Genomic DNA, 18412 nt, shown 5'->3' with positions numbered 1-18412 from the left:
CTCGCAAACACGTCTGGTGGGGACGAGGGACAGGGCCTTCTCGGTGGTGACCCTCTGCTTGTGGAATTCACTCCCCAGCAAGATTAGATCGGCGTCCTCCCTTCTTTCCTTCAGAAAAAAACCCTAAAATCATGGTTTTGGAACCAGGCATTTGGTTAGTGGGCAAAGCAGCACTTTGAACATGGACTGGAACTGACGACTTGCATGCCACACATGCACTCTCTCAAGGCAAGGAGGCAACAACAACAACAACAACAATAATGGAAAAGCTGACATGATATGAGGATTTAAAGATCGAAATGCGAAGAGTCGGGCACAAGCCAGTAAAGGTGGTGCCAGTGGTGATCGTCACACTGGGTCCAGTGCATAAAGACCTTGGCCTGCACTTAAACACAATTGGCGCTGACAAAATTACCATCTGCCAGCTGCAGAAGGCCACCTTACTGGGATCTGCAACAGCCAGCAGATACTGTGGCATCGAATTGCTGCCTGTGTTAGCCACTCTGAGTCCCCCCTCGGGGGTTGAGAAAGGCGGGGTAAAAATGCCGTAAATAAAAATATAAATAAATAAATATTTAAACCCTGAAGTCATTGATTTTAACAGTTTTATATTGTTTTATATGAATTTTATTGTGTGATGTATTTATGTGTGTCCGGCATCTAATAGTTGCCAGTCTGTACGCCGCCCTGAGTTGCCTTCGGGCTGAAAAGGGTGGGATAAAAGTGTGGTAAATAAGTAAATAGATAAATAAATAAGCTTAGTAGTTTTAATATTACCTGCTGATATGGGAAGGTTTCATTTTGTTCCAGCAGTCTGTTCCAGCAGTCTAATCCCTTTCCAATGCCAGAGATACAGCTTAATGGTGTAACATTAGAAAATGTGGACCATTTCCGCTCCCTTGGCAGCCACCTCTCCACCAAAGTCAATATCGACATCGAAATACAACACCACCTGAGCTCTGCAAGTGCAGCATTTTTCCGAATGAAGCAGAGAGTGTTTGTGGACTGGGACATTCGTAGGGAGACCAAGGTGCTTGTTTATAAAGCTATTGTCCTCCCAACCCTGCCATATGCCTGTGAAACGTGAACTATCTACAGATGTCAACATTTAACACCGAAATACAACACCGCCTGAGCTTTGCAAGTGCAGCATTTTTCCGAATGAAGCAGAGAGTGTTTGAGGACCGGGACATCCGTAGGGAAAGCAAGGTGCTGGTTTATAAAGCTATTGTCCTTCCAAACCTGCTATATGCCTGCGAAACGTGGACTGTCTACATACATCACATGCAACTCCTGGAACGATTCCATCAGCACTGCCTCGGGAAAACCCTGCAACTCTCTTGGGAAGACAGGCAGACAAACGTCAGCGTGCTGGAAGAAGCAAAACCACCAGCATTGAAGCGATGGTCCTCCATCAACTCCACTGGACCAGCTACGTTGTCTGGATGCCCGATCACCGTCTCCCAAAGCAGTTGCTCTACTCCGAACTCAAGAATGGAAAACTGAATGTTGGTGAGCAGGAAAAGAGATTCAAAGATGGGCTCAAAGCCAACCTTAAAAACTCTGGCATAGACACTGAGAATTGTGAAGCCCTGGCCCTTGAGCACTCCAGATGGAGGTCAGCTATAACCAGCAGTGCTGCAGAATTTGAAGAGGCATGAATGGAGGGTGAAAGAGAGTAACGTGCCAAGAGGAAGGTGTAGCAAGCCAACCTCGACTAAGACCGCCTTCCATCTGGAAACCAATGCCCTCACTGCGGGAGAAGATGCAGATCAAGAATAGGGCTCCACAGCCACCTACGGATCCACCAGAATACTGATCCTGGAAGACTATCCTACTCGTCCAATGAGGGATCGCCTAAGTAAGTAAGTAAGTTTCTTTCCCTCTTTCAAGCTGGAATGTGTCCAAAGGAGGGCGACTAGAATGATCAAGGAGAACAAACCCTATGAGGAGCGGCTTCAAGAGCTGGGCATATTTAGCCTAAAGAAGAGAAGGTTGAGAGGAGACATGATAGCCCTGTATAAATATGTGAGAGTTGACAAGCTGGAATGTGTCCAGAGGAGGGCGACTAAAATGATCAAGGGTCTGGAGAACAAGCCCTATGAGGAGCAGCTTAAGGAGCTGGGCATGTTTAGCCTTCAAAAGAGAAGGGTGAGTGGAGACATGATAGCCATGTATAAATATATGAGAGGAAGTCATAGGGAGGAGGGAGCAAGCTTGTTCTCTGCTTCCCTGGAGACTAGGACACGGACCAATGGCTTCAAACTACAACAAAGGAGATTCCATCTGAACATGAGGAAGAACTTCCTGACTGGGAGAGCCGTTCAGCAGTGGAACTCTCTGCCCCGGAGTGTGGGGGAGGCTCCTTCTTTGGAATCTTTTAAACAGAGGCTGGATGGCTATCTGTCAGGGGTGCTTTGAATGCAATATTCCTGCTCCTTGGCAGGGGGTTGGACTGGATGGCCCATGAGGTCTCTTCCAACTCTATGATTCTATGTGTGCAGGAAAAGAGATTGAAAAATGGGCTCAAAGCCAAGCTTAAAAACTCTGGCATAGACACTGAGAACTGGCCCTTGAGCGCTCCAGTTGGAGGTCAGCTGTGACCAGCAGTGCTGCAGAATTTGAAGAGGCACGAATGGAGGGTGAAAGAGAGAAACGTGCCAAGAGGAAGGCATGTCAAGCCAGCCCCAAACAGGACCGCCTTCAACCTGGAAACCAATGGCCTCACTGCAGGAGAAGATGCAAATCAAGAATAGGGTCAGACCCACCTACCCGGCCAACAAGGGTTCGCCTAAGTAAGTATGGGAAGGTTTCATTTTGGCAGCGAACCAGTGACTCTCCTTTAAGAAAAGCAGGGAAACTTATATAAGAAAATTTTCAAAACATTGCAGTCTTGCTGCAGAATTGCAGCAAAGGTATAACCTGATCTGTGGGCAGACACCAAAGCCACCCAGATTGCTCACCGCTACTGTAAATGGAAATATAAAGGCCACCCATCAGCAGACCCATGACGGAACTAACAGCCACACAATGACACTGGGACTTCCTGCCATATCAATACGCAAGGAGCAAGACAAATATATAACAAAACAGGTTGCTTTTCACAGGCAGAGCTGGCAGGTCTTTGCCCCTTCTGTAGAAGAAGAGCTTTTCGTGCGCTTTGGCTGCATCTCTCCCCATCTTGGCTTGGGTTTCCCATTCTGCGGTGCCACCCTCATGGGCCCCTTTCAAATGCTCCGCCCTGGTTGCAGACTTAAATGGGCATGTTTAATGGCATTACGCTTGATGAAAGGCCGCTCCTGGTTAATCGCTCCCTGGTCATGGCCATCTAATTAGGCAACAGATTAGAAATTAGAACGGGTTGGCTGGCGGGAAGCCAGGGTTGGCAGGCTGAGATGCCCACGGAGGAAAGAAAGCTAAGCCGAGACAAAGAGGAGGAAACCTCCCCAGCGCTCAAGCCCAGGCCCATCCATCCACCACACCAGGGATGAGGAATGGCAAGCAAAGGGAGTGGACATATAATTTTGGATTTGCACAATCACAAAACACTATTTCACTTCATTTCCCATTTTTCTGATTTGTCTCTGTATTGCACAAATCTTGGCCCGGCCTTTTAAATTTTTTAATTGCTGTGAACAGGCAGGATTACTTTTAATATATGTGTGTTATGGCGACAATTTTTATGCTTATATTTTGTTTTGTTAATCTTATGGTTATGTTGTTTTTTACTTTGTATGTATAGTGATGTTACCTGGGATCCGCTCTGAGTCTCCTCGGGGAGATGGAGCAGTATATAAAGTTATTATTATTATTATTATTATTATTATTATTATTATCTATATATATAAAATCCAAAAGGGCGTCGTTAGGGACCGCAAAACGGGAAAACCCCTGGACGAAAAATCACCAAACTTGGCGTACGCATACCTCAAACCACAAGGTATGCACAACACTCATCACAATTCAAAACAACATTACAACAAACTCACAATCACAGAAACAAACAGAGCATGCGCAGAGGCGTCCCGGCACGAGCTGCACGGCGTGCGCACATGGCCGGACCACGCCCCCTCCGCGGAAGCCAGGCCCCTCCCTTCGCCGCCCCGCCCCTACCCGCCCATATGCAATCCTTCCCTCCTTCCCCTCCTCCTCCTCCGTCACCCACGCCCCTCCGACACAACCACTCCCCCACCCTCCGCCGCCCCACCCCTACCCACCCATACGCCATCCTTCCCTCCTTCCCCTCCTCCTCCTCCGCCACCCACGCCCCTCCGACACAACCACTCCCCCACCCTCCGCCGCCCCACCCCTACCCACCCATACGCCATCCTTCCCTCCTTCCCCTCTTCCTCCTCCGCCACCCACGCCCCTCCGACACAACCACTCCCCACCTTCCGCCGCCCCACCCCTACCCGCCCATACGCCATCCTTCCCTCCTCCCTCTCCGCCGCCCATGCCCCCTCTGAGAAAACCACGCCCCCTCCCTTCACCGCCCCGTCCCTTCCCAAAATGATGCAATCCTTCCCTCCTGCCCCTCCTCCTCCGCCGGTCACGCCCATTCCCAGGAAACTACGCCCCCTCCAATCCTCGCCCTGTCCCTTCCCGCCCTGACCCAATCCATCCCTCCTCCCCATCCCCCTCCACCGCCGCCATCTTCTCCAAGGGGAACGCTTCTGACATTCCTTTGGGGCCTCTCTTCCAGTCAGCCACGGGCCTCCCCCACACAATTCGTCACAGCCGGTAAAAACTTATAGTACAACTGACACAATCTACTGTACTGAAGGAAGCGGTTGAGGGAAGGAAGGACGGAAATGAGGGGAAGGGGTGTAAATAGGAAGGAAGGAAGGAAGGAAAGAAGGAAGGAAGGAAACAAAGAAGAAAAGTGGGAAGGAAATAAATAAGGAGAAGGAAGGATGAAAGCAAACAGCTAAGGAAGGAAGTAAACAGGTAGAGAAGGAAGAAAGGAAAGAAGAAAACGGAATGAAGGAAGGAGTGAAAGAAGCAGAGAAAGAGGGAGAGAAGGCTGGCCACAGCAACGCGTGGCAGGTAAAGCTAGTTATTATTATTATTATCACTGTGAGGAGCTGAGCCTCCCTCCTTGGGCCTCATGGAGACACTGCAGTGGCTCCAGCTGCTGCTGGGGCCTGCCTCATGCCCACCGTGGGGCCAGGCCTTCTCCTTCCTTCCACATTGTTGTTGTTGTTGTTGTTACTATTATTATTATTATATAGATTAATATCTTTAAATCCTCATATTGTGTCAGCTTTTCCATTATTATTATTATTATTATTATTATTATTATTATTATTATTATTTGAAACACAACAAGATGAGTCCACAGCAGACATGATCACTCTGCTGGTTGTTGCAGATCCCAGTAAGGTGGCCTTCTGCAGCTGGCAGATGGTAATTTTGTCAGCGCCGATTGTGTTTAAGTGCAGGCCAAGGTCTTTATGCACTGGACCCAGTGTGACGATCACCACTGGCACCACCTTTACTGGCTTGTGCCCGACTCTTTGCATTTCGATCTTTAAATCCTCATATCATGTCAGCTTTTCCATTATATACTGCCAGGATGAACCAACCTCCCGATTTATTTTGGTGCCCCTTTCTTGTCACCTGGGAGAGAGGAAAGAAAAGGTCCCTACCTGAATCCTACATAATGAACGGTCAGGCTGCCCAGCATGATGAGCAGGCAGTAGCCAAAGAGCCGCTGGTTTCGGCGGAACCTCTTCTTGGCCTCGGGCCTCGAGATCGGCTGCACAGGAGGCTGATGGAACTGTTGCCAATACCTCACGTTCTCGTTGGGCTCTGGCCGGCTCCTGAAAGAAAGCAAGGGCATCATAGCAAAGATGGGACAGAGCAAGGGAAGGGATGCCCACGGCTGGGTCCTCTACTTAAAGAAGGAACGAGGCAAAGAAGATTACCATCCCATGTATGACTGCCTTGGCAATTGAGCTGCACTTCAGCCCTGGCAACGGGACTATGTTCTTTGCCTCAACTGGCAGCAGTGGTCTGCATGTAGGGATCTAGATGAGGCTTTGGGCCAGATACAGCTCTGTTTTCCAAGGAAGGCTAATAGCCAAAGGACTCAGAACAGTAGCGGTGACTCCTGACCCCAGGATCTATCATGCCAAGCAGCCACTTTACTCTGCCTAATTGTCATAACCATAATAATAATAATAATAATAATAATAATAATAATCCTTTATTTATACCCCGCTAACATCTCCCGAAGGACTCGGTGCGGCTTACAAGAGGCCGAGGCCCAACACAACAATAAAACAACAGCATAACAAATACAACAATAAATAAACTCATAAAACAAAGCAATAAACATTAAAACAATAGCAATAAACATTAGACAATGACACCACATAAGTCATTTGGTTATGAGATTCCATGTGCGATGGGCATGACACTGACAAATGGACACAGGATCAAATGGCAGTCCCTGCCATTTGATCCTGTATTATTATTATTATTATTATTATTATTATTATTATTCATTGCATGGCAGTCCCTGCCATTTGATCCTGTATTATTATTATTATTATTATTATTATTATTATTATTATTCATTGCATGGCAGTCCCTGCCATTTGATCCTGTGTCCATTTGTCAGTGTCATGCCCATCGCACATGGAATCTCATAACCAAATGACTTATGTGGTGTCATTGTCTAATGTTCATTGCTATTGTTTTAATGTTTATTGCTTTGTTTTATGAGTTTATTTATTGTTGTATTTGTTATGCTGTTGTTTTATTGTTGTGTTGGGCCTCAGCCTCTTGTAAGCCGCACTGAGTCCTTCAGGAGATGTTAGCGGGGTATAAATAAAGATTATTATTATTATTATTATTATTATCAGCATGAATACAAGATTTTTTTCCAATACAAAACTCAAACAGTAACAAAGGCAAACTTGAGAGCGGAATATGAACTTGATTTTAAGGCAACCTTGTCTGCTCTGGAGAGCCCAGGAAAACGTCACTTAATTTAAGCTCATAGAAACACATTGAAAAACACACATGCATACCTCAATAATCCTGACATAAATATGTGAGAGGAAGTCATAGGGAGGAAGCAGCAAGCCTCTTTTCCTCTGCCCTGGAGACTAGGTCACAATGGAACAATGGCTTCAAACTACAAGAAAGGAGATCCCATCTGAACATTAGGAAGAACTTCCTGACTGTGAGAGCCGTTCAGCAGTGGAACTCTCTGTTCCGGAGTGTCATAGAGGCTCCTTGTTTGGAGGCTTTTAAACAGAGGCTGGATGGCCATCTGTCAGGAGTGCTTTAAATGCAATTTTCCTGCTTCTTGGCAGAATGGGGTTGGACTGGATAGCCCATGAGGTCTCTCCCAACTCTATGAATCTATGATTCTATGGAAAGGATTCAGAAGAATGGCGGTACCTGGTTCGAAAGTCAGCAAAATCAAACGGGCTTCCCTTGGAGCTGTGGCTGCCCGGGGGAGTCCAGGCCATCTGTGCACCTCGCATGTTGTCATACCGCCTCCGACTGCTCTCCTTACTCAGCACCCGGTAGGCCTCATTCAGCTTCACAAACTGGCTGTGCAACTCAGGGTTGCCTGGGTCGCTGTCAGGGTGGAGCTGTGAGGAGCAGAAGAGGCAATAAATATATTACTTGGATCGTCAATTAGATTGGTCCCCTTCTCGGGAGTGTTACAAGCTTTTCAACCTCGCCAGTGAAACGTTACTTCTCCAATTCGTAGGCAGTAACACTCGAGGCCAGGAACACCTTTTCACTCAGCACCACACAGAGTAGTAGCTAATTACAGCAGTTTATATACAAAAGCATATACAAAAGGGGGAATGGGCCTTTCCCAAAAAGCAGTAGAAAAGGTGCTATGAAATAGCAATAGTCCAAATGCACAACAATCAATACTCCAAAAAAGCAAGGTACATGAAATCCACGAAGTCAAGAGCAGAGACATAAATCCATCAGCATGAATACAAGAATTTTTCCAAGACAAATCTCAAACAGTAACAAAGGCAAACTTGAGAGCGGAACATGAACTTGATTTTAAGGCAACGTTGTCTGCACTGGAGAGCCCACGAAAAGCCATTTATAGTTTATCTACAATCAAAGAGCATTCTAAACTCCACCAATGATGGAATTGGGTCAAACTTAGCACACAGGGCTCCCATAACCAACAGAAAAAACTGGAAGGGTTTGGTGGACACTGACTTTGAGTTTGGGAATTATAGTTCACCCACATCCAGAGAGCACTGTGGACTCAAACAATGATGGATTTGGACCAAACTTGACACAAATATTCCATATGCCCAAATATGAACACAGATGGAGTTTGGAGGAAATAGACCTTGACATTTGGGATTTGTAGTAACTGGGATTTATAGTTCACCTACAATCAAAGAGCATTCTGAACTCCACCAATGAGGGAATTCAACCAAACATGGCATACAGGACTTCCATGACCAACAGAACACACTGGAAGGGTTTGGTGGGCATTGACCTTGAGTTTGGGAGTTGTAGTTCACCTACATTCAGAAAGCACTGTGGACTCAAACAATGATGGATCTGGACCAAACTTGACACAAATATTCCATATGCCTAAATATGAACACAGATGGAGTTTGGAGGAAATAGACCTTGACATTTGGGATTTGTAGTTACTGGGATTTATAGTTCACTACAATTAAAGAGCATTCTGAAACCCACAAATGATAGAAATGGAGCAAACTTCCCACACAGAACCCCCATGACCAACAGAAAATACTTAAGGCCATCCAGTCCAACTCTCTTCACCAGAGCAAGAAAATGTAATCAGAACCCTCCTGACAAAGAGCCATCCAGTCATAAATATAGATAGATAGATATGATTCTCTCTCTCACACAGAGATATAGTATCAAATCAAATCATTTATTTCGGTCATTGACCAGAACAGGAAATAGAGTCACATTTTCATACAAACTTGGTATGTTTGGTACAATTCAAGAGAGATATTGACAAGCTGGAATGTGTCCAGAGGAGGGCGACTAAAATGATCAAGGGTCTGGAGAACAAGCCCTATGAGGAGCGGCTTAGGGAACTGGGCATGTTTAGCCTGAAGAAGAGAAGGCTGAGAGGAGATATGATAGCCATGTATAAATATGTGAGAGGAAGCCACAGGGAGGAGGGAGCAAGCTTGTTTTCTGCTTCCTTGGAGACTAGGACGCGGAACAATGGCTTCAAACTACAAGAGAGGAGATTCCATCTGAACATGAGGAAGAACTTCCTGACTGTGAGAGCCGTTCAGCAGTGGAACTCTCTGCCCCAGAGTGTGGTGGAGGCTCCTTCTTTGGAAGCTTTTAAGCAGAGGCTGGATGGCCATTTGTCAGGGGTGATTTGAATGCAATATTCCTGCTTCTTGGCAGAATGGGGTTGGACTGGATGGCCCATGAGGTCTCTTCCAACTCTTCGATTCTATGATTCTATGAACATATAAATATAACTACTAAAGCACAATATGGGTGAGGGAGAGATATAGTATCATAGATTTGAAAGAGACTCTTAAAGAAGGCTTATGATATGTTGCATCTTCCAGAGTAGGCAAACCAGACACTCTCCACATCAACACTGACAAAGAAACAACAAGAAATACTGTTTACTCACAAGCATAAAGGAATTACATATATTAGAAACCAACACTTTCTCATGACTTCATTTTCCAAATCACCAGACTGGGCCACAGCAACGCATGGCAGGGGACAGCTGGTATATATATATTTGTGCGAGGAGATTTTGTGCTATGAGACATTTATATTACAATGATATTAGAGGGTTGGAGGAGGCCGTTTTCCCAAATCTTCGGCGTCTGTCCCGCGCACAGAGGCCAACTCTGAAGCTTTTGCAACAAGGCTTGGAATATGCCCAATTGTAAAGATTTGGTCTGTCCCTTCTCCTTGCTAATGTAATATACCTTACCAGAACATTGTATGCTCACTGCACGAGTGCAGAGAACTAAAAAAGGGGGCAAAGGACGGAGGGGAGCTGGCAAAGAAAGACGAGCCTGCCCTGATGTAGAACCACGTTAAAAATCTACTGGGAATCACTGTGGGTCTTGTATTAATACAAGACCCACAGTGATTGGCAAATAGATCCATGTGAAAAAAAATACGGTTATTGTTTATACGTATGTATAAGTCTAGCAACATTAGTCATAACACCCCCCCCCCCCCCCCCCAATCCACTGGGAATGATTTCAGAAGGAGCGGGGAGAAAGGGCTCTAGCTAATGATTGATGTTGCTTGGGGTAAGTGAGGAGATTTCAATGTATTGTCGAAGGCTTTCATGGCTGGAATCACTAGGTTTTTGTGGGGTTTTTCGGGCTATAGGGCCATGTTCTAGAGGCATTTCTCCTGACGTTTCGCCTGCATCTATGGCAAGCATCCTCAGAGGTAGTGAGGTCTGTTGGAATTCGGACAATGGGTTTATATATCTGTGGAATGACTGGGGTGGGGCAAAGAGCTCTTCTCTGCTGGAGCTAGGTGTGAATGTTTCAACTGACCACCTTTATTAGCATTTGAAGGCCTGGCTGAGCCTGGGAAAATCTTTTGTTGAGAGGTGTTAAGATGTGCCTGGTTGTTTCCTCTCTGCTGTTTTGCTGTTGTAATTTTAAAGTTTTTTAATACTGGTAGCCAGATTTTGTTCATTTTCATGGTCTCTTCCTTTCTGTTGAAATTGTCCTCCATGTCAGACTACACAGAGAAGTCACTGAAATCCACAAGCATGTGGACAATTTCTACAGAAAGGAAGAGACCATGAAAATGAACAAAATCTGGCTACCAGTATTAAAAAAACTCTAAAATTACAACAGCAAAACAGCAGAGAGGAAACAACCAGGCACATCTTAATACCTCTCAACAAAAGATTTTCCCAGGCTCAGCCAGGCCTTCAAATGCTAATGAAGGTGGTCAGTTGAAACATTCACACCTAGCTCCAGCAGAGAAGAGCTCTTTGCCCCACCCCAGCCATTTCACAGATATATAAACCCATTGTCCTAATTCCAACAGACCTCACTACCTCTGAGGATGCTTGCCATAGATGCAGGCGAAATGTCAGGAGAAATGCCTCTAGAACATGGCCCTATAGCCCGAAAAAACCCACAAGAACCTTGAGGAGATTTCCACATCACCCTGCTCTCCCTTCAGCCCAGTTTGCGGCAAGTAGTACACAGACTCTATTGGCTCTGGCCGAGCGCCACTCCCACCCAGCCAGCCAACGCCAAAGATGAAGATTTCGAATGCTGATTTCCCCGGGCAGCCCTCCAACCCAAATGAGGAAGGAAGGGAGAAGGAAGGAGCAAGCAAACTGTGGCTGGAACAGAATGAGGGCAGGGGTCTCCCAGAAGGGCTTCTTGGAAAAGGAGCAAGAGGTTGTTCATTTCATGCTGCACGTTGACCATTGTTCTCTGTGTGCCAAGTCTGATCTTCACCAGTCATTGAATGTGGGTCGCAGCAGTCTCGGGAAGTGAGTGGAGGTACTTCAGGTCCCATCATCCATGGTCCACCCTCCTCCAAACTACAGTAGGATGTAGAGTGGGTCATGGGGATCCTGTATGCCAAGTTTGGTCTTCACCAGTCATTGAATGTGGGTCGCAGCGGTCTCGGGAAGTGAGTGGAGGTACTTCAAGTCCCATCATCCATGGTCCACCCTCCTCCAAACTACAGTAGGATGTAGAGTGGGTCATGGGGATCCTGTATGCCAAGTTTGGTCTTCACCAGTCATTGAATGTGGGTCGCAGCAGTCTCGGGAAGTGAGTGGAGGTACTTCAGGTCCCATCATCCATGGTCCACCCTCCTCCAAACTACAGTAGGATGTAGAGTGGGTCATCGGGATTCTGTGTGCCAAGTTTGGTCTACATCAGTCATTGAATGTGGGTCGCAGCAGTCTCGGGAGGTGAGTGGAGGTACTTCAGGTCCCATCATCCATGGTCCACTCTCCTCCAAACTACAGTAGGATGTAGAGTGGGTCAAGGGGATTCTGAGTGCCAAGTTTGGTCTTTATCAGTCTTTGTTGGGGGGCGCAAATGGTTTGTGGGATCTGAAGGTTTGAAAGTACTACAAATCCCATAATTCATTGTCTGTCCTCCCCCAAACTTCACCAGGATGTAAAGGCGGCCATGGGGGTTATGAGTGCCAAGTTTGGTCTTGATCAGTCATTGGATGAGGGTCGCAGCGGTCTCGGGAAGTGAGTGGAGGTACTTCAAGTCCCATCATCCATGGTCCTCCCTCCTCCAAACTGCAGTAGGATGTAGAGTGGGTCATGGGGGCTCTATGTGCCAAGTTTAGTCTTCATCTGTCTTTGTTGGGGGTCATAGTGGTCCGTGGGAACCAAAGCGTTTGAAAGTACTATCTCTTTATCAGTCTTTGTTGGGAGGGGCAGTGGTTTGTGGGATCTGAAGGGTTTGAAAGTACTACAAATCCCATCATTCATTGCCTGTCCTCCCCCAAACCTCACCAGGATGTAAAGGCGGTCATGGGGGTTATGAGTGCCAAGTTTGGTCTTGTTCAGTCATTGGATGAGGGTCGCAGTGGTCTCGGGAAGTGAGTGGAGGTACTTCAAGTCCCATCATTCATGGTCCTCCCTCCTCCAAACTGAAGTGGATGTAGAATGGGTCATGGGGGCTCTGTGTGCCAAGTTTGGTCTTTATCAGTCTTTGTTGGGAGGCACAGTGGTTTGTGGTATCTGAAGGGTTTGAAAGCACTACAAATCCCATCATCCATTGTCTGTCATCTGCCAAACCTCACCAGGATGTAAAGGCGGCCATGGGGGTTATGAGTGCCAAGTTTGGTCTTGATCAGCCATTGGATGAGGGTCGCAGCGGTTTTGGGAAGTGAGTGGAGGTACTTCAAGTCCCATCATCCATGGTCCTCCCTTCTCCAAACTGCAGTAGGATATAGAGTGGGTCATGGGGGCTCTGTATGCCAAGTTTAGTCTTCATCAGTCTTTGTTGGGGGTCATAGTGGTGCGTGGGAACCAAAGCGTTTGAAAGTACTACAAATCCCATAATCCGTGGTCCAGCTCCCCCAAACCACACCAGGATGTAAAGTGGGTCATGGGGGTGATGTGTGCCAAGTTTAGTCCAGGTTCACCATTCGTAGCGGTCACAGTGGCTTGTGAAAGTGGCAGCCAATCAGAAAACGGCTACATACACCGCCCTCCCTCCCTCCGCATACAAACACTGACTTTTATTATATACATAGAAGATTTGACAATGTGGTGCCGTGATTGAGCCGAAAGGAAGGCGAGTAAAAGATAAAACATTCAGAAAGTGCGTCCCTCTTCTTGGAGACTAAACACACAGAGACATCTAAAGCAGGCAGGATATTCCAACGAGGACTCTCCTGCAAACATCGCTTTTCCTTAGGGATTCTTTCCTTGGTATTCTTTCAGCCCGACAGCGTCCCCTTCAGGACAGACGGAGAGGAGACAATCCTCAATTCTTTCAGCAACAGTCACCTATATTTGAGTAAACCTCTGTTTGAGTAAACTATGGATTGGAAACATTCCAGAGGGATATTCTGCTACCTGGAGTTGAAACTGGAGTTTCAATGACGGGCGGTGGCTGTAAATGAATATCTCAAGACGGTGGCTCAAACGATTGGATCCTTAGGAATGCAAAACCTTACACTGTATTTTTGAGCAGTTTTTCGGGCTGTCTGGCCATGTTCCTGAAGCATTCTCCAACATTATTATGTGATACAGGAAGACACCTTCAAAGCCCTCCCGACAGATGGCCATCCAGTCTGAATCATAGAATTCTAGAGTTTGAAGAGACCCCAAAGTCTATCGAGTCCAACATTATTATGTGATGCAAGAAGACAACATCAAAACCCTCCCAACAGATGAGCGTCCAGTCTGAATCATAGAATCCTAGAGTTTGAAGAGACCCCTGTGATGCAGGAAGACACCTTCAAAGCCCTCCCAACAGATGGCCATCCAGTGTGAATCACAGAATCCTAGAGTTTGAAGAGACCCCAAGGTCTATCGAGTCCAACATTATTATGTGATTCAGGAAGACAACATCAAAGCCCTCCCGACAGATGGCCGTCCAGTCTGAATCATAGAATCCTAGAGTTTGAAGAGACCCCAATGTCTATTGAGTCCAACATTATTATGTGATGCAGGAAGACAACATCAAAACCCTCCCAACAGATGAGCGTCCAGTCTGAATCATAGAATTCTAGAGTTTGAAGAGACCCCAATGTCTATCGAGTCCAACATTATTATGTGATGCAAGAAAACACCTTCAAAGTCCTCCTGACAGATGGCCATCCAGTCTGAATCATAGAATCCTAGAGTTTGAAGAGACCCCTATGATGCAGGAAGACACCATCAAAGCCCTCCCTACAGATGGCCATCCAGTCTGAATCATAGAATCCTAGAGTTTGAAGAGACCCCTATGATGCAGGAAGACACCATCAAAGCCCTCCCGACAGATGGCCATCCAGACTGAATCATAGAATCCTAGAGTTTGAAGAGACCCCAAGGTCCATCGAGTCCAACATTATTATGTGATGCAGGAAGACACCTTCAAAGCTCTCCCGACAGAAGGCCGTCCAGTCTGAATCATAGAATCCTAGAGTTTGAAGAGACCCCTATGATGCAGGAAGACACCTTCAAAGCCCTCCCAACAGATGGCCATTCAATCCAAATCACAGAATTCTGGAATTTGAAGAGACCCCAAGGTCCATCGAGTCCAACATTATTATGTAATGCAGGAAGACAACATCAAAGCCCTCCCGAAAGATGGCCAACCAGTCTGAATCATAGAATTCTAGAGTTTGAAGAGATTCCAAGGTCTATGGAGTCCAACATTATTATGTGATGCAGGAAGACACCTTCAAAGCCCTCCCAACAGATGGTCATCCAATCCAGAATGGATGACCATTCACAGAATGGATGACCAATCCAGAATGGATGACTATTCACAGAATCCTGGAATTTGAAGAGACCCCAAGTCCATCGAGTCCAACATTATTATGTGATTCAGGAAGACACTTTCAAAGCCCTCCCAACTGATGGCCATCCAGTCTGAATCATAGAATCCTAGAGTTTGAAGAGACCCCAAGGTCCATCGAGTCCAACATTATTATGTGATGCAGGAAGACACCTTCAAAGCCCTTCCAACAGATGGCCGTCCAGTCTGAATCATAGAATCCTAGAGTTTGAAGAGACCCCAGGGTCTATAGAGTCCAACATTATTATGTGATGCAGGAAGACACCTTCAAAGCCCTCCCGACAGATGGCTGTCCAGTCTGAATCATAGAATCCTAGAGTTTGAAGAGACCCCAGGGTCTATAGAGTCCAACATTATTATGTGATGCAGGAAGACACCTTCAAAGCCCTCCCGACAGATGGCCATCCAGTGTGAATCACAGAATCCTAGAGTTTGAAGAGACCCCAATGTCTATCGAGTCCAACATTATTAAGTGATGCAGGAAGACAACATCAAAGCCCTCCCGACAGATGGCCATCCAGACTGAATAATAGAATCCTAGAGTTTTATGAGACCCCTATGATGCAGGAAGATACCTTCAAAGCCCTCCCTACAGATGGCCATCCAGACTGAATCATAGAATTCTAGAGTTTAAAGAGACCCCAATGTCTATCGAGTCCAAAATTATTATGTGATGCAGGAAGACACCTTCAAAGTCCTCCTGACAGATGGCCATCCAGTCTGAATCATAGAATCCTAGAGTTTGATGAGACCCCTATGATGCAGGAAGACACCTTCAAAGCCCTCCCAACAGATGGCCATCCAGTGTGAATCACAGAATCCTAGAGTTTGAAGAGACCCCAATGTCTATTGAGTCCAACATTATTATGTGATGCAGGAAGACACCTTCAAAGTCCTCCTGGCAGATGGCCATCCAGTCTGAATCATAGAATCCTAGAGTTTGAAGAGACCCCTATGATGCAGGAAGACACCTTCAAAGCCCTCCCAACAGAAGAGCCCTCCCAACAGAGATTCCAAGGTCTATGGAGTCCAACATTATTATGTGATGCAGGAAGACACCATCAAAGCCCTCCCAACAGAAGGCCGTCCAGTCTGAATCATAGAATTCTAGAGTTTGAAGAGACCCCAAGGTCTATTGAGTCCAACTTTATTATGTGATGCAGGAAGACAACAGCAAAGCCCTCCCAACAGATGGCCGTCCAGTCTGAATCATAGAATCCTAGAGTTTGAAGAGACCCCTATGATGCAGGAAGACACCTTCAAAGCCCTCCCAACAGATGGTCATCCAATCCAAATCACAGAATCCTGGAATTTGAAGAGACCCCAAGGTCCATCGAGTTCAACATTATTAAGTGATGCAGGAAGACAACATCAAAGCCCTCCCGAAAGATGGCCGTCCAGTCTGAATCATAGAATCCTAGAGTTTGAAGAGACTTCAAGGTCTATTGAGTCCAACATTATTATGTGATGCAGGAAGACAACATCAAAGCCTTCCCAACAGATGGCCATCCAGTCTGAATAATAGAATTCCAGAGTTTGAAGAGACTCCAAGGTCTATCGAGTCCAACATTATTATGTGATGCAGGAAGACACCATCAAAGCCCTCCCAACAGATGGCCATCCAGTCTGAATCACAGAATCCTGGAATTTGAAGAGACCCCAAGATCCATCGAGTCCAACATTATTATGTGATGCAGGAAGACAACATCAAAGCCTTCCCGACAGATGGCCATCCAGTCTGAATCATAGAATTCTAGAGTTTGAAGAGATTCCAAGGTCTATCGAGTCCAATATTATTATGTGATGCAGGAAGACACCATCAAAGCCCTCCTGACAGATGGACATCCAGACTGAATCATAGAATTCTAGAGTTTGAGGAGACCCCAAGGTCTATTGAGTCCAACATTATTATGTGATGCAGGAAGACACCTCAAAGCCCTCCCGACAGATGGCCGTCTAGTGTGAATCATAGAATTCTAGAGTTTGAAGAGACTCCAAGGTCTATGGAGTCCAACATCATTATGTGATGCAGGAAGACACCTCAAAGCCACCCGACAGATGGCCGTCTAGTGTGAATCATAGAATTCTAGAGTTTGAAGAGATTCCAAGGTCTATGGAGTCCAACATTATTATGTGATGCAGGAAGACACCTCAAAGCCCTCCCGACAGATGGCCGTCTAGTGTGAATCATAGAATTCTAGAGTTTGAAGAGATTCCAAGGTCTATGGAGTCCAACATTATTATGTGATGCAGGAAGACACCTCAAAGCCCTCCCGACAGATGGCCGTCTAGTGTGAATCATAGAATTCTAGAGTTTGAAGAGATTCCAAGGTCTATGGAGTCCAACATCATTATGTGATGCAGGAAGACACCTCAAAGCCACCCGACAGATGGCCGTCTAGTGTGAATCATAGAATTCTAGAGTTTGAAGAGATTCCAAGGTCTATGGAGTCCAACATTATTATGTGATGCAGGAAGACACCTCAAAGCCCTCCCGACAGATGGCCGTCTAGTGTGAATCATAGAATTCTAGAGTTTGAAGAGACTCCAAGGTCTATGGAGTCCAACATCATTATGTGATGCAGGAAGACACCTCAAAGCCACCCGACAGATGGCCGTCTAGTGTGAATCATAGAATTCTAGAGTTTGAAGAGATTCCAAGGTCTATGGAGTCCAACATTATTATGTGATGCAGGAAGACACCTCAAAGCCCTCCCGACAGATGGCCGTCTAGTGTGAATCATAGAATTCTAGAGTTTGAAGAGACTCCAAGGTCTATGGAGTCCAACATCATTATGTGATGCAGGAAGACACCTCAAAGCCCTCCCGACAGATGGCCGTCTAGTGTGAATCATAGAATTCTAGAGTTTGAAGAGACTCCAAGGTCTATGGAGTCCAACATTATTATGTGATGCAGGAAGACACCTCAAAGCCCTCCCGACAGATGGCCGTCCAGTCTGAATCATAGAATCCTAGAGTTTGAAGAGACCCCAAGGTCTATTGAGTCCAACATTATTATGTGATGCAGGAAGACAACATCAAAGCCCTCCCAACAGATGGCCATCCAGACTGAATCATAGAATCCTAGAGTTTGAAGAGACCCCTATGATGCAGGAAGACACCTTCAAAGCCCTCCCAACAGATAGCCATCCAGTCTGAATCACAGAATCCTGGAATTTGAAGAGACCCCAAGGTCCATCGAGTCCAACATTATTATGTGATGCAGGAAGACAACATCAAAGCCCTCCTGACAGATGTCCGTCCAGTCTGATCATAGAATCATAGAGTTTGATGAGACCCCAAGGTCTATCGAGTCCAACATTATTATGTGATGCAGGAAGACACCTTCTAAGCCCTCCCAACAGATGGCCATTCAATCCGAATCACAGAATCCTGGAATTTGAAGAGACCCCAAGGTCCATCGA

At 46.2% G+C, this 18412-nt stretch overlaps 1 protein-coding gene across 1 annotated transcript in view; it reads right to left on the bottom strand.

The window, feature by feature from the left end:
- The window catches only part of DNAJC4 (DnaJ heat shock protein family (Hsp40) member C4), a 37379-nt gene that overhangs the window by 4049 nt on the left and 14918 nt on the right, over nucleotides 1-18412 (bottom strand). Inside the window, exons 4-5 of the mRNA XM_060758424.2 lie at nucleotides 7414-7610; nucleotides 5649-5822 (exon numbers count right to left, since the gene is read on the bottom strand). Of these exons, the coding sequence (XP_060614407.2) occupies nucleotides 5649-5822; nucleotides 7414-7610 (371 nt within the window). The remainder of the gene's footprint in view (nucleotides 1-5648; nucleotides 5823-7413; nucleotides 7611-18412) is intronic.

The sequence above is a fragment of the Anolis sagrei genome, chromosome 12, assembly GCF_037176765.1.
Source record: "Anolis sagrei isolate rAnoSag1 chromosome 12, rAnoSag1.mat, whole genome shotgun sequence".
Classification (NCBI taxonomy): Eukaryota; Metazoa; Chordata; class Lepidosauria; order Squamata; family Dactyloidae; genus Anolis; species Anolis sagrei.
Note: the sequence above shows the minus strand (reverse complement) of the source record. Positions and strands in the feature narration are given on the sequence as shown.